The following is a 21,863-nucleotide window of genomic DNA, read 5'->3' on the forward strand; positions in this document are numbered from 1 at the left end:
ACCCAAAAACCATCAAGAGTTTTACTATCGTAATCTTAAAAATTATCAAAATTTTCAATGTCGGGTTTTCAATTACCAACCCATTTTAATGGTATCCATTTGTTAGAATTTTTTTTGTAAAATCTTAACACCAAAATGTCAAAAATAATCACTTTTATTTTTTTTTAACAAAAAACTAAACATTTGATGACCTTGATCGGAGTAACATTAATAAGGGCTCATAATTGAAAACTCGATATTGAGTTAATTTGAGGTTATTATCGTAAAATCCTTGACGGTCGAGGAGTTGAGCTAAATTTTCTTTTCAAATTAAAAACAAAACGCATTAACAAATAGAGTAAACAAAAATTTCATTTAAGGAAGATTTTAGATTAGAATCTAGTTAAAATTTATGTTTAAAAATAAAATAAAAAAATTGAAAACTCAAACTTAAAACATGGGAAATATTAGATATATTTTTGCTAAAGATTGGATGATTGTAACTCATATGGACCAAAATGTCCTTATGGCTTTTAACAAGCATTATCCCGGTTCAAATTCAGACAGCCAATCCAAAACAAACAAATCCTAACCACCCAAATTCCAAACCCAACAGAAAACAGAAACAAAAAAAGCGTGGTATCAAATCCCTCCTTTGCTCTTTCACTCTCCCTCCCCCTCATGCTTCCCCATTTGTGAACCTCCCTGGTTGCTTTCTTCCATGGAAACCATTCTCTCTCCTCGCTCTCTCTCCCCTCTCTTCAATCCCAAACCTTCCTGTCCAAAGACCCTTTCCTCCTCCTCTATCCAACCCAGATCATCAAATTCTCTTTTTCTTACCAAATCCATTACTTGTAGTCTCAAAAAACACCAACCCCAATCACTAAGTTCATCTTTACCAACACCCACAAGCTGGCTTTCACATGCCCAAAAAGGACTGGCAGCTCTAGCTATCACTCTAGCACTCAATTTTAGCCCACTCTTGCCTAGTGGCAATGCATTAGCATCTGAATTTGATGTGATTAATGAGGGGCCACCTAAAGAAACATATGTTGTTGACGATGCAGGCGTGCTTAGTCGGGTGACAAAATCGGATTTGAAGAGGTTGTTGACGGATTTGGAGTCAAGGAAGAACTTCCGCATTAATTTCGTCATTGTTCGAAAACTAACCGTGAGTACTGTTTTTGTGTTTTTTTGCCATAACAAGGTTCTGTTAATATGCATATACTGATATACCAGTTTAGTATAGTGTGAGGTTGACTCTTCCTAGGACGCCCTTTTTATGATTTAAACAAATGGATTACAATTTGTTATTTGGATCACTAACATTTGTTTGGTTTCTGGGAGAACTGAGGATTCCTTTTTATATGCAACTTATCTCAGCTATCTTGTATGATTCTCTTAGGCTCAGTTGAGATGAACGTCAAATTTTTTTTTTTTTTTTTCTGTTCCCTAGCATTTAGAAATCTAAGATGTATATCGGAAACTACACTTCATGTATCGAACTTAACCCTCATTTGCAACCACCCCAAACTTAAAAAAGTGACAATAGATCCTTAAATTACTTGTCACTTCCAATTTGCCCCCTCCGATAGCATGTTAACTTGGATGGAAAATGCATAATGTAATCCGCATGTGACTCATCTTGTCCATTATACTTGATAATAAATAAAACTAAAAATAAAGCCTATGGAAGGAGTGTTGGTCTCTATGGAAGGAGACCCACGGCCAATGGCAAGAGAGCCACGGTTTGGCCATGGGTCTCCGTGACCAGAGAGCCACGACCTGGCCGTGGGTCTCCACGGCCAGAGACCGTCTTTATGATCAAAGGAGGTTGCTTTCTTTTTCTTTGGTTTTAATCTAAGGGCATAATTGTAGTTTCACGTCTGATACGAGATATAATGGACAATTTAAATTGATAAATGCTACATGTACTAGATTTTTTACTAAAAGATGGATACTAAGATGATGTGGAACTTATTTATTGGTACCTGTAGCATTTTTTTTTATTAATTGTTTTGATCATCTCCAATGAATAAGCTCCACATCATTTTGGTATTCATCTCTTAGTAAAAGATTTAGTATCTCTAGCATTACTCATTTTAAATCATGTGTGGGTCACGTGATACATTTTTTGTCCAAGTTAATAGAAAATGCTAATAGATGGGGGCAAATTGAAAATGTTATATAGTTTGAAGGGGTCATTGTCACTTTTTAAAGTTTGAAAGAGATTGCAAATGGAGTGTAAGTTTGAGGGGGAAGTGTAGTTCCTGCTCTTCCCTCCTCTCCACTCCCTACTCTTATGTACTCCTCCCCTCCATCCCGTTTCTGGTTTTTCCTTTTCTCCTTCTCCTTTTGTTTTTGCTGATCTTTTATTTGAGTTTTTAGAGGCCAGATTACTGAAATCTTTCCAACCCCCCCCCCCCCCCCCCCCATCCACAGGCCCGTCCTCGACCCTCGCAGGTCCCTGCTCCACCTTCAAGTAGTCCCCGCCCCCTCACGTGCACCCCATGCACCGTTGTGACGCATGTGGGCTACACATGCCGATGCCCCTTTTAGCGCTTGCAGCATATCTCCTCCATCCCAGCTCCTCTGGCTCTCTACTATAGCGCTCTTTTGGCACATAAGAACTTCCATATCCAGATATGTGTCACAAAAAAATTTGTTCTTTATTTTTTTGGCCACACCGTCCTTGTAGGGGACTCCTCTCCTGCTTGTTCAGTTACCTCTTAGTCTTGCCAGCTCCCTCCGAAGCTGCATAGAAACTAAGAATATTTTTGGTGCCTTCTATTGAACCCATAACATCCACGATGGACGCTACAACCAGCTTTACTGATAGCTTTTCCGCTTGCTACTTCCATCAACGAGGATTCCCACCAGGGCTATGGAAAGAACTTGCTTTGGATTGCTGTCAATAATAGAGTTCTTTTTTGTTCTGTAATGTATTTGGTCTCTGTTCCCATTTTTCTGTGTTTGTTGTTGTTCTTTGTTCAACTCATCAATAAAAATAATAAAAAATAAAAAAAGTGCAGTTTTTCCTAGCTTAATTCTTTTCCTATATTTGTTTCTGCAACTTTTAAGGCACAAACAATGAGAAGGCTATGCTTTATACCATGTCTTCAAAAGTTATGCAATTGCCTTGGACCGTTGTGTCTATAAAGATAAGAAATTCAAGAATGCAAGTGCGTGGGGCTTTTTGTTTTGGTTTAAAAGTTGTAACATTTGGTTGCAGAGCAAAGCTGATGCCTTTGAGTATGCTGACCAAGTTTTGGAGCGTTGGTATCCCACAGTAGAAGAGGGCAGTAATAAGGGCATTGTCGTGCTTGTTACCAGTCAAAAGGAAGGGGCAGTCACAGGGGGCCCTGCATTTGTCCAGGCTGTTGGAGAAAATATTCTTGATGCCACTGTTACAGAAAATCTTCCTGGTAACCTTGCACTTATTTGTCATCCTTTAAGCCAAAATTATTCAACTATATATGCAACCGCTTTTGACTTTGAGAAGATTATGGTAGTGTTTATATGCATTCTAACACCATAAATGTTCAATTGAAACTATGTTGAAAAACCATGAAACTAGAGGATAGCTGCAAAAGTAAAATGTTTTGCCCATAAAGTAATGAGCTTAGAAGATAATTTATGTGTTTTTATTTTGGATGTACATCTGTCCAAAAGTTCCATATATCTGCCACTTATATCCTCTGCTTCAGATGATATCTTAGATATAAGAGATATGATCAAACAAGCTGTAGGAGTGAAGTTTTAAAATTTTCCTTTGATGATGTGCAGCAGTAAATTTCTTCTATTGTTTTAAAGAAGATATTGCAGTTGTAGTGATCAAATTGTTGGATTTGTAATTGCAGTCTTGGCTACAGAAGAAAAGTACAATGAAGCTGTTTATAGCAGTGCCAAGCGACTAGTTGCTGCCATTGATGGGCTCCCAGATCCTGGTGGACCCTCGGTTAAAGACAATAAACGTGAATCCAACTTCAAATCCAGGGAAGAGACAGAAGAGAAGCGGGGGCAATTCTCTCTTGTAGTTGGAGGTTTATTAGTGATTGCCTTTGTTGTTCCTATGGCACAATACTATGCTTATGTCTCCAGGAAGTAACAATAGATTTGTCTTCAAATTATTTCCCTTAAATTTCACAAATCATGTATAACATGCTGTTGTACAAATCATCATGTTAGAATGGTTGATCAGAAACTCACAATCGGTGAGTTTTGGTTAATATGTTAATGATGTGTTGGACTTGTCTCTTAGTCCAACTTCAGGTGTCTGCAACTACTCATTTTACAGGTGTCTGCAACTTCAGGGGACAATATAGTTGAAAAGGGTTCAAGAGAGAGAGTATAGTTTTGGCCATAATGAATCATGAAGACTTAATCAATGAAAGCAATTACTCATATATTAAAATCATGAAGGCTCCGAGGCTATGCTGTCTTAATTTGGTTCAAGTGAAACCTTTTTATACTAACCCCAATTTTTTCAGTTTGAATCACCTTCCAATTTGGAAATCACAGGTAAAGGTATAAACTGTTGGAAATTAGATTGACCCATGGAGAGTCCACATGGGTTAGTGGAGTCATAATTCAAATTGAGACAATCTTTTAAGGATTGTCAAATAGTGGGTGAGGTTGTTATTTGATAACTCCCTACTAATTTGGATCATTATAGGACTACCATTTTGAGTGCAAAATTTCTCTCTACTAGAAATTTTCCTTTCTTAGGAATCTAGTATAGAGATTCTAGATTGATTTTAAAAATGAATAATGTTATTTATTAGACTTTTTGCAACTGCTATACAACTAAATGACGTGACAATAAAATTCAGCAATTAGGTCAGCATTTTTTTAAAAGAAAAAAGAAAAAATGTTGATTCAAGAGTTGATTCTTATTATCATGTCATCAAGTTGTATGATAGTTGTACATGAGTCTACTAAATAATATTACTCTTTAAAAAGACTGAACGTACGTTTTAGAAGCACTAAGAAAATTTAATTCCTCTCTCTCTACATCCATAATCTCTAGGGTAACCATTACTAGCCCTAAAATTTTGAAGTGCAGAAATTCTAAGGCGACTCTAGTAGCTTCCTAGGTGACGAAGGAGAGCTCTAATTTTGTAAGACAAGCAACAAATCCAACCCGCAAAAGATTCGCTTGGAGTGAGATATATCAAATATCCCTTGTTTAACATAAACAATTGATGAGAGCTACACAGCCCACCTCATATGATGAAGTGCATCCACTGCATTACTAGTTTCCAGTCAGTAAAAATATTAACTTATCATTTTGATTCTTTGAATGATGGCTTACAAATACTCAAAGAAGTTAACACATCAGAAAAAGAAAAAATGAATTAGTTATAATAATAAGCATATTCTATTTTTGGAACTTGAGCTTCAGAAGGAAAGGCATCTCGTCTGAGAAAGGTGGATCAGAAAATTTTCCAGTGAGTATCTGTGATGAGACATACTGATTTGCAGCCTCAGTGTAATGAATTCCATCCCAACTGACATGCTCAGTACTATCTGGGCACCCTTTGGCCGTGACCAATGTCCCGTTCAAGATCTTTGTTTGCCCACAGCTAATGCGACTGTCATAGTTCAGTGGTGGACCTCCATACCCACAGCAAGTCATTATAGGTTGTTCAAATCCTGCAAATTAGTATCCATCAAAAATCAACTTTAATATGATCATATCTGAAATCAGAAATCAAATTCTTTCATTAAGTTATGAATTCTTGTAATAGTTCTAATGATTTTGAATGAAATGAATACCCAGGAAGAACCATCCTAACTGATTTGATTATTCCCATGGAAGATAATAACTTCCATGGAGGTTACTGAAAAGAGAAACAGAGTTGTATTGCACTCTATATATAGAGTGGGGGTCAGAAAAAAATTATTTTGTTCTAACTTCTCTGACTTTGCCTTTCTCTTTGTCTTCCATCGGATTTCCACCGAAACGGGAAAATACTTACATACTCACTCAAGCTTGAGATATTTATATTTCATCAATCTCTTGAACATACAAGCAAAGTAAAATGGATGAAGGGAATGAGTGGTTGTCAAGAGAGGTGTGATGTAGGCATACTCTGACATTGAAAGTCAAATTTTATAGTGAAATGGATGCAGGCCCATCATGCTTGATGATACAAATTACTAGGTTATTCAAGTATCAAGCTGTATCTCAAGTTAAGGTACTGAAATGAAAGAATTCAAAGACAAGAAAAACAGTGCCCAGAAGACATACTAACCATATAGGGAATAATTTGCAATGAGGTTGGATTTTAGGGTAAAGATATCAATATATGTGACATTGGCGTCCATATATTGGCCTTGCAATTTTTTACAGAGAGCATGAAGCTGCAGATTGAAAAGTCTAGCAGCTTGATTGTGCGAGCTGACACATCCTAGCTCATCCAGCTTTGATTGGTCAGTTCCAAATCTGGCAATATTTTGAGCCAAGCATCCAAGAGGACCCGTGTTGTGTACCCAAAAATACCGAGCCCCTTGATCATATAGTTTCTGAAAAAACAAGACAGCAAGTGTGAGAATTCAATGTTCCACTGATTGCAATTTTGTTTAGAAAGTGATGGATGAAGCTGACCTTTATTCCATTTTCAAACTCTCCCAAGATTGTTGGAATTGAACCAAGTATCTGATCTAATGACTTGGAATAAAATGCACCAGCAAGATCATTCTGGCCTATATCAAACATGTAAAGCGCCTTCTCAAAATTATCTTCTGCTGGGAGGTACCTTTTCAGTTTCTTATCTGAAACAAATTCAAGAATATTGGTATTGCAACAACATTTCTTACTTCTGTGTCGTCAATGAACTCTAATACTTTGAAACTTAAATAAGATGATCCGTGTACATACTTTGTGCTAGCAATTCGAGAGCCCGAGCTTTAAATCTGAGAAACTGAGCCACCTGAAGCCCAAATGAGAATGGGCTGACAGATGTTGGAGATGCTGGAAGTATAGTGGACCCTGCAGATGCAAAATTGCACCCTCTTCTGAAATTTGGCAAGCCGATTGAATCCAGATAGGCATTTAGAAATGGCTTATCCATTGCATCCACTGCAACATTTTGCATAAAAAAAAAATAAACAATAGAGACAGATCGAGTATCCTTGAAAACAGAGGAAACAGGGGAATATAGAGAAAAAAAACAGAGTTGAGATGAATAGCAGAAAGAATAAACAAATTACTGAGAAAATCAATAATGAGACGGCCGTCACAGTATCTCCCAGATGGTCTATGGAAGTAACTCTGTCCATAAGGATGGTTAATGCTCTCAATCCCGGCGGCGATAAGCTCACCCGTGTCAGAATTTGAGTCACCAAAGTTGAAAACCGCAGGAATGTTGAAGTGAATGGATTCGGAAAGAGGTAAGCAGATGGACAGCATTAAGGTGAGGATATGGAGAACGCAGCTCTTGGAAAAAGCCATGGCTAATGCAAGAGGAGGAGGGGGGTGGGAGAGTTGTCGCTTGTTTGCCCTTGTTGGTAGCTTTCACTCATGTTGTAACCACCGAGTACAAATAGTTCATGATAACTCTTGACAATGAAGTTTGTTTGGTGTGTCATATATATAATTATATATATGTGTATTGGAAGTTTGCTTACAATTATGGGAAGCCAAGAGGACCCACAGAAGATAAAAGGCAATTCTCTTTATATCACACAGCTCGTTTCTTCTTATCTAATACTTAAAAGGCTGAGAGGAAACACTTTCTTCTGGGCATCTACATGTACTTTTTAAGTGTAAATTTTGAACGGGTTAATATGTATATGACATATTAATGATACGTTACATTTCCGCAGCAAAAAGTAAGCACTTGAAAGTATACGTAGCATTTCCTTTAGTATTTATTTAGGAAAAACAAATGCTACATTTATTCGTTGACGTGACAGTAAAAATTACTATTGAATATCATATATAGATTTAGCCGTCCAAAATTCAATAGCAAGGATGCTTTGGAAGTGAAAGTGCATAATAAATTCGTAAGGTGGTGAGGAACTTACTGACGAAGTCTATGATGAGACGACCGTCACAAAATCTCCCTGATGGGGTCTTGAAGTATGTTTGTCCGTTGGGGAGTTCCATGAGAAGCCCAAGCCCCGCGGCGAACTCACCTGTGTCAGAATTCGAGTCGCCGAAGTTGAAAATTGCAGGATAATCGAAGTCGATGGAATTTGTAAGAGAAAAGAAGAGTGAAAATAAGGTGAGAATTGGGACAAAAATGGCTTTCGTAGCCATTGCTTTTGTTTTGAGAGAGAAGAGAAGGTTTGCTAATTGCTGGGTTTTATGAAGACGGAGAAAGCTTGCTTTAGCTTCCCAGCTGAAGGAACATTTTTGCTTTAAATTATGGGAAGGTAAAATGAGAGCCAGAAGCAAACCAGCTATGGTTCCATCCATATGAGTGGATTACCCGAGTCACGGACGGCATGTCGCGCTAAAAGTCCCGTGAATACGGACTTGAATAGTTTGAGTTCACAGGGAAATTCGGATGATTGCGAAAAGCTTGAGTGAGTTCTGACTACTCTTAAGCCTGACTACACTTGGACACCCTGTTGAAAGCAAGGCTTTGATGCTTCCTTCTAAGCATGGTATACGTATCTCGGTTCCATTGTTTCGACGTAAAATGGGTTGAAATTATTTTTTTTAATGTTTAGCCTGTATGAAAAATTAATAAATATTTTTTATATTTTCATTCAATTATATTAAATATACACATATGGACTATTTGCGAAAGAAAAGAATATGAAAGATTAGAACATCTTTTGGAGTATAATTGAAATCTAGTACACTTGCATGTACATATTGTTTGCCATTTAAGCATGCAATTGTGATAGGATTTTTGCGAAACCCACTCGACCGAAAAGGTATTTGCATAATCCCGACAAATCAACTATGCCGCTTTATAAGATGTTCTCTCACAATTTTCGCCCGAGACATGCAATAGTAATAAAGCTCTTATAAAACTCACTTAACTGAAAAGGTGCCGCTCTATAAAAGTTTCTCTCACAATTTTTGCCAAGAAATATCTTCTGAATGCCAACTGAAATAATACATATCGAGAAATTAAGACAGATTTGTCGTGTGCACTCTTGCCAAATAGATTAATAGAGCATTATATTACATTATTAAAATTGTTATTTTCTGTCTTTCATCTATGTACGCAATCTTTGAACTTTTTTAAAAGAAATATATATATCATAACCCATCTCGTTATCGTTGTTGATAGAATATATTTTTCATACTATGTTGGTGTATATATATATATATTTTAATTTTAGTTTGATTTCTTTATAAGGTTTCTTTTAACAGAAGTGAAAGCTGAGAGAGACATATGTATAGGCTACATTTTATCTATTTATTATATTAAATATTATTATATAACTCTTTATTTATAGAGAGATAATTAATGAGTAATGAATAAGAAATTCTAAACTTAAATAAGGTAAATATCGATAAACCTAATTTAGAGAATATAGATATTCTAACATAATGGGAATAAACCCTACAAGAAAATCAAACCTAAATAAAAAATATTATCATAAAAAATACACCAACATATGTAATATGAAAAATATATTCTACCAGTTGTCAATAACCTTGATGCAGTACTATTAATTGTCAAACATTCAATAACAGAAGTCTCACAATCAGTGACGGTGGGAGGGGGCTGGCAGGGGCCATGGCTCTCCAAATTTCTAAAATAAAAAATTAAAAAAAAAAAGTAAAAATATAAGATAAAAACTAAAAATTTAACTTATTGGCCCCTGTAAAAAAAAATTTTAGCCATTAGCCATTGTCCATAAAAATTTCTGGCTCCATCCCTGCTCACAATTAACCCACTAGAGTCTCACCACCAGAGTCTCGCCTCAAGGACAAATAACTGACTTCAAATTCAATTTTACTATCAACGTACGTAGTTACGTAGAGTTCACAACTTTTAATGAAATAATCATAAACATATCATGCATGCTCATATGTCGAATGAAACGCTACACCAAATGGCAACAAATAATAATAATCCACTTAAAATAAACAAGAATAAGAAAATAAATTAAATGTATAAATGACCACCACATTATAATTAAGCTGCATTTATAAACTGGAAGAATGATGGGCTAATAGCCTAATAAGGCTTGATAACAAGCTGATCTGAAGGCTCATTTTGCTGGATTTTTGTTGGTGCTTCTTTATTTTGCAATCCTAAATTTGGATTCTAACAGTAATTTTATCCCTTTAGTCTCCTTATGGTGATTGTCGTTGTTTTTAAGTGGGAGTTCAGATAAGTTAATTCGCCTTAATCTGTGCCCCTTTTTACTTCTGTAACTACCTTGAGCGGCCCTTTGAGAGGACCAAGTTACTTGTTTGACCAATTTCTTACCCTTTGTAATTATTTCAGCACTGCTTTAGTTTGTGTTTGGGTCTATTGTTTAGGAGCTCACTCTTAGAAAATATATTTTTTAAAAAATAAATTTTCTAACAGATTGTTTCACCTTGAGTTTGGGGGGAAATGTTAGAGAATATATTTCTTAGGAAATATATTAATATGATATTGTATGTTACTTACTTTTTATAGGTTTAATGGTAAATTATCATACTTATTTATATCAATTCTTCTATAAATATGAGTCTTCTGTATTGTAAAATAATTAATGAATAAAAGCAAAATGTAACTCTTAGGGCTTTATCCTATGGACGTATGTCATAGACCGAACTACATAAAATTCATTGTCTCCGTTATTTTTTATTTTTTTTTCTATTTGATTATCTTTTCCTTCACCCATCCCATTTTTTGTCTATAGGATCGTCTACTCATTATTTCTTTTGAATCAAGAGTGGGAATGATTCTCCCTTATAACCATTTCCTTATTTAATTAGGAAAAAAAAAAGAAGAAGAAGAAGAAGAAGAAGAAGAAGAAAGCTGGCAGAAGGCTCCTCGTCTTGAATTGCCCTCATACGAATGTTCGAACACAATGTCGCTTCTTAATTGGGACTGCTATAAAAACAGGCCAGCCTGTTTTTAGTTTGTCTCGGTTAGCACCAATTGTTTTTAAGTGGAATGTCAGCTCACGGTCCGACATGCATGTCTTTTTAGAAAAAAAAAAAAAAATTAATAAAATAAGGTAACATTGACGCAATCTTTAGTTTGAGAGAGACATTGCAAATTAAGTGTTAATTTAAGGAGACTATGCGTATTTTTTCCTAAATAAAACCACTATGGGGGCTAGCCAACTCCAAAAGAATCCACTATATAAGATTTGTGTTACAGATTGATTTTACTTGCAAATTTGTTATAATTCTGAAGACTCAATTTGTAATCCCTGCAAAATGCTTTTTCACATCCCACCATAATGGCTTTAGAAACCTTTGGCCTTCTTCTACACATATCAACTCCATGAACAAACATTGTTCGTTACAACCCATAGCTTTGGTGGCCGGAAGTTATTCGGTGATTTCATTGATAAAAAACAAGGAGAGGAGTCAAATATGCTCGGGCTCAAAAGGTGTTTAGAAACCTTTCCAAGAATAGTTAAAGACATCATCTAGTTCTTATGAAAGTCGCAGGCCTTTAGGCTTATATAGGTATGGAGAAAACAAGGGTTTTAAAGCAAAGTAAACGAAATGGTCCAAGTCTCTCCAAAAACTACAAATTTCAAACCCTATAATCACCATAAAAAACTACTCAAAGACTCTCTAGCAACAGCTACACACAAAAACGTACACTACCAGAAACTAAATGAGGGTTAAACAAGTATAAAGCACGAAAAGAACCGAGCTAATTTAGATGTCCGGTTTACCTCTCTTAAAGGTAGGGATCCAAACCCCTCCAAAGATCACTCTCTCTTTCACTCTAGGGGTTGGTGGTTGAAAAATGACAAAATGGGATTTAGGTGTTAACTTATACCCTTATATAAAACTCCCTCTCATTAGCTCATGCTAAAATAACTAATTCTTATTCGCATGCAGATTGCCACCGTTTGATCGTTAAGAATAACGACCGATCGTTGTGTACTTAACAATACTGTTCGATTGTTCAAAGCAACGATCAATTGTTTTCTGCAGAAAATTCTCCCAAATATCCAATAATCTCATTTTTCTTGCCCAATCATAGGCAAGATCAAAGTGTCATTAACCCTAATATTTTAAAGGGGTGTTACAGTCTCACCGGCAAGAAGAGTGGTCTCACCTCAAGAGCAAATAACTAGACTTCAAATTCAATTCCAATATCAATGTAGAGTTCACACCTTCGAATAAAATCTTCATAAACTTAGTAGCAGGGTCATATATATATATATATATATATCTCTAATGAAACACATCAAATTGTCTGGAAAGATCAATGTAATTTCATCAATTTATAAAAGTCAAGGAAAACTTCAAAAAAAAAAAAAAAAAAGAGAATGGAACGTGACTCCAATTTAAAAAATAAATAAATAAAAATGAAACACATCAAATGGCAACAAATAATGATAATCCACATAAAATAGACGATAATAATTAAGAAAATAAATTAATTGCATAAATTACCACTACGTACATCAGTTGCATATCCTCCATTCCACCTTTTACTGCTTGGATAGCTCCTAAAATCAACCGAATTGTAAATTTTTGTGTTCATGCACCATGGGGCAGATTAGACCGCGACCATAATATTTAATTTCTGACTGCATTCTCATGCTATCACATTTTTCTAGTTCTTTATTTAGTTCTTTTCCTCCCTGATTTGGAATATCTTTTATATTCCATAGTTTTGTTTCCTTTTTTCAATTGTACTTATAAAAAAAAAAATTAGTAATAACGCTTTATAACAAATTGACTAAAGGCTCCTCGTCTTAAAACGGATCCTCTCTATTTCAAATAAAATTGGCAGGAGTCGGTTAGTGCATTTAGGAGGGGTAAAATAATAATAATAATAATTATTATTATTTTTTGACTATTTTACCTTTCTTAAATACACTAAGGATCCGTTTGAGTTTGCAATTTCAAAAAGTAAGATTTTAAAATAACGATTTTAAAATGTGCGATTTGAGAAAGTGATTTTAAAAAAAGTAGTAAATCGTTTGGCAAAATCGCAGTTTAGCCTTTAAAGTTCTACATTTTCAAAAAAATATCTCATTACTTGCGATTTGAAAATGCAGTTTTCTGCGTTTTTAAATCGCAATTTTTTAAAAACGTAATTCTCCAACGGTATATTTTTTGCGATTTGGTTTAAAATTACACTTTTTGTCTACAAAATCACAATCCCAAACGCATCTAGCTAACTGGATCCTCGATCTCCATTTCATTTGAAATTGAGAGGATCCGGTCTCGCCTCATCTCATATTGACATTAGACATCTTGGGCTTATCCTCGTCAAATGTTTAATGAATCCTTGACCTCTCTAAAATTGGAATATTGGGTTGCAAAGAAATTGACAAAAGGAAGATGACCTTAGTAAGCAAATAGAAGGTACTCCGCTATAAAAAAATAAAAATAAAAAAAGGGCTAAGGGACCAGGTAAGGATTATTTTCAGCATTCTCTAGTCCATTTAAGAACTCCTTCTCTTCCCTTTTAATTTTTTTTTTTTTTTTTTTTTTTTTTTTTTTTTACATTTCCACACAAGAAAAGAGAGAGAAAATTCAAACTAATGACCTCCGCTTTATGAGGCGTGGTTCTCGATCGATTGAACTACTTCTTTGAGACCTCTTTTCTTTGAATTACTCACTAACTTAAGTATCAGAATTATCCATACTGCTACGTTTCAAAAAGCTCTTTTATTGTTTTTCTTTACATGCATTCTTGATCGACAATTGACCATACGATGAACTGTATATATAATTCTTCAAATTATCACCCTATTCTCATTTCTCAATATCTCTCCAAACTACAATTGCATCAATATATCTTATAGACTATAAAAAAATTATAAATGTCTTCAACTTTTAGAAAATATATATAAAATATACAAAATTCTCTCAAATTTTCACCACATTGTCATTTGTCGATATCTCTCGTAATCTATAAAAAAAAACTTGCAAATGTCCCCCACTTAGGAATTTGAATTTGATTAAAATTGTTAAATTCCAATAGGGCGTAGAGTTCGACCAATTAAACGACGCGGTTCAACTTAGTGTTGTATTCACTACCTCATTCTCACGCAGTACTTATAAAATCCACTTTGAAATTTCTGATCCCCGCCAACACATCCAATAGCGCTAAACTTAGTAGGGTCATATCTGTAATGAAACACATCAAATGACAACAAATAGTGATAATCCAGTAATAAGAAAATAAATTAAATGCATAAATGACCACCACGTCAGCTCCATATATTGGAAGAATAATTGGTTAAAAGCATTCACAAAAGCCTTTTTTTTTTTTTTTTTTTTTTTTTTTTATAGCCCATTCATTTTCCCTAGTTTCCTACATGCAGGAAAAATGTCAAAAAAATTACAAAAAACACTAACAGTAAATACTTTATCTGTTTCCTAAGTATTGGAAACATTACAGTTTTACCCAATGTATAAGGAACCAAGAGAGCTTTCCTATCAATTATTTTAATATAAAATATTTTTTTTTCTCTCTCATTTCTCATCTTTTTGCCTTTTATTGGGATTGTGTTGAAATTTTGTGAAAAATGTAAAGGTAGGTACAAACTTAATTATATTTAATTGATATAAGGAAAGATAATAATAGTTATTGTGAACTGTACTTGGATAGAGAAGTAAAAAGTAGTATTGTTTCATATGTTTAAGAAAAATTAAAAAAATTAAAAGAAAACTGCTTTGAATGGTCAATATAACAAGTAATAATGCTTGATAACAAAAGTGACTAAAGGCTCCTCATCTGGGATTGACGTCAAACATCTTGGGCTTAACACTCACACCAATGTTTGGCAAATCCTAGACATCTCCAAAATTGGGATATTCGATTGCAAGGAAATTGCCAATAGGAAAATGACACGTCGTAAGCAATTAAAAGGTACTTCGCTGCTTAGGAACAAGATAAATAGCCTAACCAGTCTCTAGTCCATTTAAGCACTCCTTCTCTTCCTTTTGAATTACTCATTAATCATTAACTTAAACATCATGGCTATTCATGCCAGAATGTTCCTGCAAGCTGTTTTATTGTCGTTCCTTATCGGCATTCTTGCTCAACAATTGAGCATATGATAAATTATATATATATAAAATATACATAACCCTCTCATATTGGCATCACATTGTCAATATCCCTTCATTACAATTGCGTCAATGTCTCCTAAATTATAAAAGAATATAAATGTCTTCCACTTTTGGAAGTAGGAATTTGAATTTGATTAAAACTGTTCAATTCCAATTTGGCGCAGCGTTAACCAAACGACGCCGTTCAATTCAGTGTTGTATTCGCCGCCTCATTCTCACACTTATAAAATCAACTTTGAAATTTCTGATCCCCGCCAACACATCCTTTAGCGCTAACACCAAAGTACCTTTCTCTCTCTCTCTCTCTCTCTCATCGTTGTTTGGTTGCCCAGAAAATGCAGAAAAGGAAAAGAAAAGAAAGGAAATTATTTGTCGATATATATCCAATAAATTTTGTCCATCTACAAAATCATTTTTGCGGCGGGCAAGTGCGGACGAGATTTTACGAAAATTTGAGAGTGAAATGTTCATTTTCTCTTTCTATTCCTTCTTTTCTTGTCGTCCAAACAGATATAAAAGTTTGTGTCCTTTCCTTTGGTCAAATCGAGGCTTCAGATTTCCTATAGAACTTTGAGATATTGTTTCGAATTGTTTCCTCTTCACTCTGTTTGGTTGCCAAGAAATGGAAGGAAAGGAAAGCGGGACTTGAATATATTCTTAATACGCGTATTCAGCTCAATAAATACAAGCTTTCGATCTATTACGAAACTAGATTGCTTCAATTTTGTACTCCAACTTTCATTTTTTTTTTCTTTTCTCTGGATTTCACAGCATCCAAGCAGTGGTCCATATCACTTTTTTCGTTTTTATTTTTCAACTGATTCTGTTATTGGTTGACGTTGCAATGTAGATGTGAACTAATTCGTAATCTCTCATTCTATTGTTTTCAGGTTTGAATCAAATTTTTAGGAAATTGAGCTTTTTCGCACCACGAAACTATGTCAAATATAACGGTCTGTGCTCGCTTCAGGCCTCTGAGTTCGAAAGAGAAAAGAGATCATGGTGATAGTGTCTGTATTCGACGCATAGACACTGAGACTTTCTTTTTCAAGGTCTCAGTTTGCTGGACTTTTTATCACAGACATTTTTTTACTTAATTTTTCAGTAATGACCGTGCATCTGAATCTGATTGTTTTTGCAATTTGAATTCATATGTGTGCGTGTATGCATGTGAATTTGATTGTTAAGCAATTTGTATAAATGTGTTGTAGGATGAGAAGGAGGAAGATTTCACTTTCAGCTTCGATAGGGTATTCTATGAGGAATCTGAGCAAGCTGAGATCTATGAATTTCTAGCTTTGCCTATCGTTCGAGGTACATCTCATAACTTTAGTCTGCTAAGAAAATAGAGGAAAGCAGTAGAGTACTTTGCATCTGATAACTCAGAAACTTCATCAGCACAATCCTTAATTATACTCATCTTCATTGTTACAAAATTGAGGGAAGGTTTTAACTGATTGGAAATTGATTGTTTACAAATAGTATATCTATGCACTATGCAGCTATAAATAAAATCTTCTTCTTATGCTCTGCTTTTGGACCATATATGATTGGCTCATTGAAACAGATGCTGTTAATGCAATCAACGGGACGATTATTACTTATGGACAGGTAACATGTAGTTAGTTGCGTAAAAATTGTTCCAAAGGCTTACTTTTCTCTGTTAAATTTTTAGTGATCTGTAATTTCTGCATGCCTCCTTTTATCACATATACAATCGTCTGGACTTTGTATATACATGGCAATTGACACATATGCAAACATTGCTACTTTCTTTATGGGCTGAGAAGACTGGATATGTTTGCTCTCCAAGCAGGCATTAAACAAATTACAGTTCAGATATCTTGAGACCACAATTCATTTCCCTTATGGGCACTAGTTAAAAAAGATAAAAGATTTCACCACTATCACTGTAAATCTTTGCATTTTGTGTTCCATTTAGTGAATTGAACTGCTAAATAAAGATTAGATTCAAACAAGTTCCTGTGGAATCACAAAGTATTTGTTTTCCTCACTTGCACATCCACAGGTTATGATGCAAAGCTCATAGAATGACACTTTTTCTGCCATACATTCTTCAGTTGATTTGTAACTTAAGTTGCCGATCATTTGACTGATGTTCTAATTTGATGAACTTTGTTTATGCCATTGGTGATAGACTGGAGCTGGAAAGACGTATAGTATGGAGGTAAAGTCACAAGCATATTCTAGAAATGATTGTTACGGCCGGATGTTGAATAAAGCTTTTACATGATGCCATTTTGGATCAGGGGCCTGGCGTTCTAGAATGTAACGAGAAGAAGAAAGGGATACTTCCAAGAGTAGTAGATGGACTTTTTGAGCATATTAAATCTTTTGATAAAATCGCAAAATACTCTATCAAGTTGTCAATGGTACTGGGACACTTACATTCCTTTATCGTGCACTAGGGGCTAGCATTGGCTATAATGTCAATATTTTTTACTAATTGTAATTTTTTCAATCTATTGTGGTTCTTCCAGGTAGAGATCTACATGGAAAAAGTAAGGTACTTACCTCCCAAATGCAATTAAACTCAGAATACATGATTCTTCTAACTGTGATGGTTGATTCCCCATACTTTGACACATCTTAATAGTTTTGATTATACCTGTACTTTCTTGAAAACATTCGAGGATGTTACGTCAGTCTTGAGCTTTACTGATCTTTCCTACACATTACTCAGGGACCTCCTTGATTTATCCAAGGACCATATACAGATTAAGGAGAGCAAAGCACAAGGGATATTGTTGTCTGGAGCAACAGAGGTGAGCATGTCTTTTGTAAAAGCTCTCTGTGCACCATCTTATATATGATAATAACAATTGTGCAATTTTGTTTATACTTGTCGTCCTAATTTTCAAATATGATGCAGCTGTGCCATAACCATAACCTGGCTTCAAATCCCCAATATGCTTGAATACCACTTTCACAAGTTTGTTTGTAGAAATACATGCACACATGCCCACACACATACACAACTCAAGAAAGTTCACAAATGTATCAACAAAAACACCAGAGCAGTCAGGCTTGTCTTATTCAAGATATCCATCACAAATCATTGTCAGCAGAAGGATAATTTGATCAAAACATCTTCATTCTCTATAAAGTTTCATTAGTTTTTTCCTTCTAAATCTCCGAACCAATTATATCACTACAACTAATTATCTAAATATGATAAAATTCGTAAATGAAATTAGATCCATTTTGTTTATATCTTTTGATGTTAGATTTTTCCGTAAGTTTATGCAACTGTTTCCCAATTGTAAGAGCCTTCCCTTTCCAGATCTCTATTCTGGACCATGCACAAGCATTAGAAAGCCTATCGGTAAGTCAAGAACTGCTTGAGGATTTTGTTGTATATTTTATTTTTATTGCTGACTTCGGAAATGCACAGACTGGGATAGCTAACAGAGCAGTTGGAGAGACCCGTATCCTGCTTTACTTTTCTTTTTCAATTCTTTGTATTTCTTAATTACGCAATGTATCAAAAGCCCGTTTCCTGGGTGGAAGTAATGTTGGCTCTTTGTGACTAAATCTTCTATCCAAGCCTTAGCATAGACAGAAATGAACATGGCCAGCAGTAGAAGTCATTCTGTTTACATGTTCACAGTCCAACAAGAAGTAATTGGCGACAAGAGGTAGTATTTCTTGAATCAGTTCTAGAATTTTAATGATTAAATTTTGAAAATTTCAAAACTATGGACAGAGTGAACCCTGGGAAACTAGTCCTTGTGGACTTGGCAGGATCAGAGAAAGTGGAGAAAACGGGGGCTGAAGGGAAAGTTCTTGAAGAAGCTAAAATGATCAACAAGTCCCTCTCAGCCCTTGGGAATGTTATAAATGCTTTGACATGTGGCTCAGGCAGAGCGAACCACATCCCATATCGTGATTCCAAGCTTACTCGGATTCTTCAGGATGCACTTGTTAGTTTCTCACCCTTCTGTCCTCATCCTAACAATATCAATTTGTAGCTAAGATCTGATCTGCAGCTCTCTTCTTGCAGGGTGGGAACTCCAGAACTGCTTTATTGTGTTGTTGCTCCCCCAGCTCTTCAAATGCATCAGAGAGCCTATCCACTCTACGTTTTGGTGGGAGGTGCTAATTCAAATTCTTTTAGTGTTAAGGCCACAGTAAACCATATTAATTATTATCATTGCTAAGATTTACCGGGTTTTAAAATGACACTTTTCTTATATTTCTGAAGGATTACTTTATGGATCTGATTTCTTTATAGTAACATATATTAATTTACATAATTCACCAACTTTTTTTAGTTTTGAAAAACTTGAAATCATTCCAAAGAAATGCAACTTTTTCTAATTATCGACATGAACTCAGCTTTGGGTTCTGGAGATGAACATTCTTTGGTTGAATTTTAACATCATAGTTCTGTTTGTGTAAATGGAAACTGGGGCAGGGCAAAGCATATCAAATCATCACCACGCGTTAACTGCAATGATGATAAACGTGCTAAGAAGCACGAAGTTCTCTATCCAAATAAAGATGAATCATGTGAGAGAATTTTAAACAAGGTTAGAAGTATTCTGTGAAACTCTTAATATGACCTACTGTAGTACATTTTCAAAGTTTTACATGACTTGCAGTTTCTTAAACAACTTTCACTCATATAGTTGAGGGAGAGATTGGATATTGAAGATGTGAAAGTACTGGAAGAGTTGTTCATACTTGAGGGAATTTTCTTTGATCCTTATTCAGTTGAAGAGCTGGAATCAGTTTATGAAGATGTTACTTTACGGACAATGTCCTTGTTACAACACGAGTTGCAAGAGCTTGTGCCTAATTTTGAAGAGGTAAGTGATAATTTTTCACAATTAAGTTTATGAAATAGGGGCTTGTAAGCATCATTTCAATGAGCTTTGGTTGCACTAATCCTTTTACTAATTAAGAGAGATTTCAGATAATGAGAATTTGAACAATCTAAAGCATATATATATGTACTGATACACCTAAGCTATAAGATGTTATATTTTACAGCTTAAGAGGGAGAACAAGGCTCTCAAAGCCAGAATAGCAGCCCTTGAAAGGCTTGATGCACTCCGCAAAGAAGACGGCGTAATTTCAAATCTTCTGCATAAGATTTCAGGCATTATCCGTTTCTTCATTTTCTGGGGGTCATTCTCCTCCGTCAAGACGCTGAAATGAAGAATTTATTGCCATTTCAAGGTACTGTACGTCTCGGACACGCAGAAGGTATATACACCATACAAGCATCGGAAGTGCATAAATAGAAGAAACAATATTTTTTACAGATATCGGGATGGCTAGATGACTTTGACCATATGATCTGCTGCATTCTCCTAAAACGGAAACAAAATAATAATATAAAGCACAGATATTATGTAAAAAGCGTTTGGGAGAGAATCAGTTAGAGAATAAAGAGTCCACCAATAGTATGTTAATTAATATACATATTTAAACATCATTAATTATAGCCCAAAAATTTAAACTAAGGGGTTTAGGTTCAATTAGGTATATTAACTAATATTTTTCTTTATACTTTCTCTACGTGAGACACAACATTCAAACATGCACTCACAACAAAAAGTATGAGCTTAGCCATCCAAAATGACCTAATAAACAGGGCAATTATTGGATTTTTACTTCCAAGTAATAAAATCACTGGACAGGGGTGCCTGACAGGACTTGTCAATTCAACTATATATACAAATGATATTATTCATATTTTGCCCTATGTGGGGTGGCCTGCCTGATGGTATGTTGCATGATTTAGCATCTCGATCATATATACTTATGGACATCCTTGTAAATGATCAACGAGTACACAATATGACGATGACCTCTCAAGCCATAATTATTGCAATTCTATATGTTGTCTTTCAATGAGATGCTTTGATTTGTTTATGTGACTGGGATGGTTGTATGCGCGCGTGTTTAGCATTCAAGTGAATATAGTCTTTATTGCTAGCTCATATCAAAGAAACTAGTTCGTTAAGATTAATTAGTGAAAGGTGAGCTCAATTGAGCAGATTCTTGACACAAGAAATAAAGGCTAGCCAGCTTGAACCGGCCGTCCAATATTGAATCAGACGACTTTTATCGCAAATCTCATATTATTTATAATGAACATGATACAATTTAAAGATTAAAGAAAAAAGAAAGTTGAAAACCCAGCAAAAGTACATGTAACAGGAAAGAAAAAAGAAGAAAGCGCAGCCGATTCTTCCAAAGTTGGCTTCACCACATATACTCGTCTCGATGGTATCAAAACATCTCTCTAATATGACCCAATTCCACCCTAGCTTCACGAACACGTCGATACTTGCATGGCATTTCATGCTTACGATGATGGGCAATTTTTGGCAAACACTTTTTAGTAACCTTGTATGTGTGGTTTGCCTGGAAAGAAGCCTTGTAGTTATGGTTGAAATCTTCAACTTTCTTCCTTTCGCTCTTACGGTTATGGCTTTGCTTGACATGATGAACATATTCTTGAGAGCAGTTTTGAGCACCGACCTTAAGCTTCTTGTTGTGGCCAAAAGCTTCAACCTTTTCCCGACGAAAATAAGGTTTGATTTTCTCAGCTTGCTCATGATCATCAGAGAACAAGAAAGAGTAGTCCCTTGAATACTTCAACTTTCTGATCTTCTCGTTTAACTCTTCCTGGGTAAGCCCTAGGCTTTTGATAAAAGAG

General features: G+C 35.2%; 3 protein-coding genes across 5 annotated transcripts; 2 read left to right on the forward strand and 1 right to left on the reverse strand.

Annotated features, from left to right (window-relative positions):
- Positions 1 to 581: 581 nt before the first annotated feature.
- LOC133851026 (UPF0603 protein At1g54780, chloroplastic) lies at positions 582 to 4,400 on the forward strand. 2 transcript variants are annotated; one of them, XR_009895726.1, is made up of 4 exons: positions 582 to 1,150; positions 3,212 to 3,404; positions 3,840 to 4,251; positions 4,293 to 4,400. XR_009895726.1 is itself a non-coding variant. In XM_062287317.1 (3 exons), the coding sequence occupies exons 1-3, from the start codon at positions 701 to 703 to the stop codon at positions 4,085 to 4,087; spliced, it is 891 nt and encodes a 296-aa protein (XP_062143301.1). In that variant the 5' UTR covers positions 582 to 700; the 3' UTR covers positions 4,088 to 4,345. The 2 variants fall into 2 exon arrangements, 1 of the variants encoding a protein (XP_062143301.1); XM_062287317.1 differs by having other exon boundaries at positions 3,840 to 4,345.
- Positions 4,401 to 5,113: 713 nt separating this feature from the next.
- On the reverse strand, positions 5,114 to 8,431 carry LOC133883057 (GDSL esterase/lipase At1g54790). Of its 2 annotated transcripts, none has more exons than XM_062322244.1 (5): positions 8,011 to 8,431; positions 6,863 to 7,063; positions 6,590 to 6,756; positions 6,237 to 6,507; positions 5,114 to 5,634 (listed from the first exon to the last, which is right to left on the reverse strand). In XM_062322244.1, exons 1-5 carry the CDS (start codon positions 8,402 to 8,404, stop codon positions 5,360 to 5,362), a joined length of 1,308 nt encoding a protein of 435 aa, XP_062178228.1. In that variant the 5' UTR covers positions 8,405 to 8,431; the 3' UTR covers positions 5,114 to 5,359. The 2 variants fall into 2 exon arrangements, with proteins under 2 accessions (XP_062178228.1, XP_062178229.1); XM_062322245.1 differs by lacking the exon at positions 8,011 to 8,431 and adding an exon at positions 7,195 to 7,539.
- A 7,531-nt stretch (positions 8,432 to 15,962) lies between these two features.
- Positions 15,963 to 20,533, forward strand: LOC133852375 (kinesin-like protein KIN-1). The gene is made up of 15 exons (XM_062289116.1): positions 15,963 to 16,221; positions 16,381 to 16,483; positions 16,737 to 16,780; positions 17,328 to 17,357; positions 17,440 to 17,562; positions 17,671 to 17,696; positions 17,874 to 17,955; positions 18,474 to 18,515; positions 18,585 to 18,618; positions 18,753 to 18,828; positions 18,897 to 19,113; positions 19,194 to 19,285; positions 19,608 to 19,722; positions 19,822 to 20,001; positions 20,186 to 20,533. The coding sequence occupies exons 1-15, from the start codon at positions 16,108 to 16,110 to the stop codon at positions 20,351 to 20,353; spliced, it is 1,446 nt and encodes a 481-aa protein (XP_062145100.1). The 5' UTR covers positions 15,963 to 16,107; the 3' UTR covers positions 20,354 to 20,533.
- Positions 20,534 to 21,863: the final 1,330 nt, after the last annotated feature.

Source organism: Alnus glutinosa, chromosome 12, assembly GCF_958979055.1.
Source record: "Alnus glutinosa chromosome 12, dhAlnGlut1.1, whole genome shotgun sequence".
Classification (NCBI taxonomy): domain Eukaryota; kingdom Viridiplantae; phylum Streptophyta; class Magnoliopsida; order Fagales; family Betulaceae; genus Alnus; species Alnus glutinosa.

Excerpts from the sequence above, each read along its gene's own strand:
- LOC133851026 (XM_062287317.1), top strand. The coding sequence starts at position 701 with ATGGAAACCATTCTCTCTCCTCGCTCTCTCTCCCCTCTCTTCAATCCC. Across the intron at positions 1,151-3,211 it reads TCATTGTTCGAAAACTAACC|AGCAAAGCTGATGCCTTTGA; the intron begins GTGAGTACTGTT and ends ATTTGGTTGCAG. Across the intron at positions 3,405-3,839 it reads TGTTACAGAAAATCTTCCTG|TCTTGGCTACAGAAGAAAAG; the intron begins GTAACCTTGCAC and ends TTGTAATTGCAG.
- LOC133883057 (XM_062322244.1), bottom strand. The coding sequence starts at position 8,404 with ATGGATGGAACCATAGCTGGTTTGCTTCTGGCTCTCATTTTACCTTCC. Across the intron at positions 6,757-6,862 it reads TCTCGAATTGCTAGCACAAA|ATAAGAAACTGAAAAGGTAC; the intron begins GTATGTACACGG and ends AATTTGTTTCAG. Across the intron at positions 6,508-6,589 it reads AGTTTGAAAATGGAATAAAG|AAACTATATGATCAAGGGGC; the intron begins GTCAGCTTCATC and ends TTGTTTTTTCAG.
- LOC133852375 (XM_062289116.1), top strand. The coding sequence starts at position 16,108 with ATGTCAAATATAACGGTCTGTGCTCGCTTCAGGCCTCTGAGTTCGAAA. Across the intron at positions 17,563-17,670 it reads ACTCTATCAAGTTGTCAATG|GTAGAGATCTACATGGAAAA; the intron begins GTACTGGGACAC and ends TGGTTCTTCCAG. Across the intron at positions 19,723-19,821 it reads GTGAGAGAATTTTAAACAAG|TTGAGGGAGAGATTGGATAT; the intron begins GTTAGAAGTATT and ends TCACTCATATAG.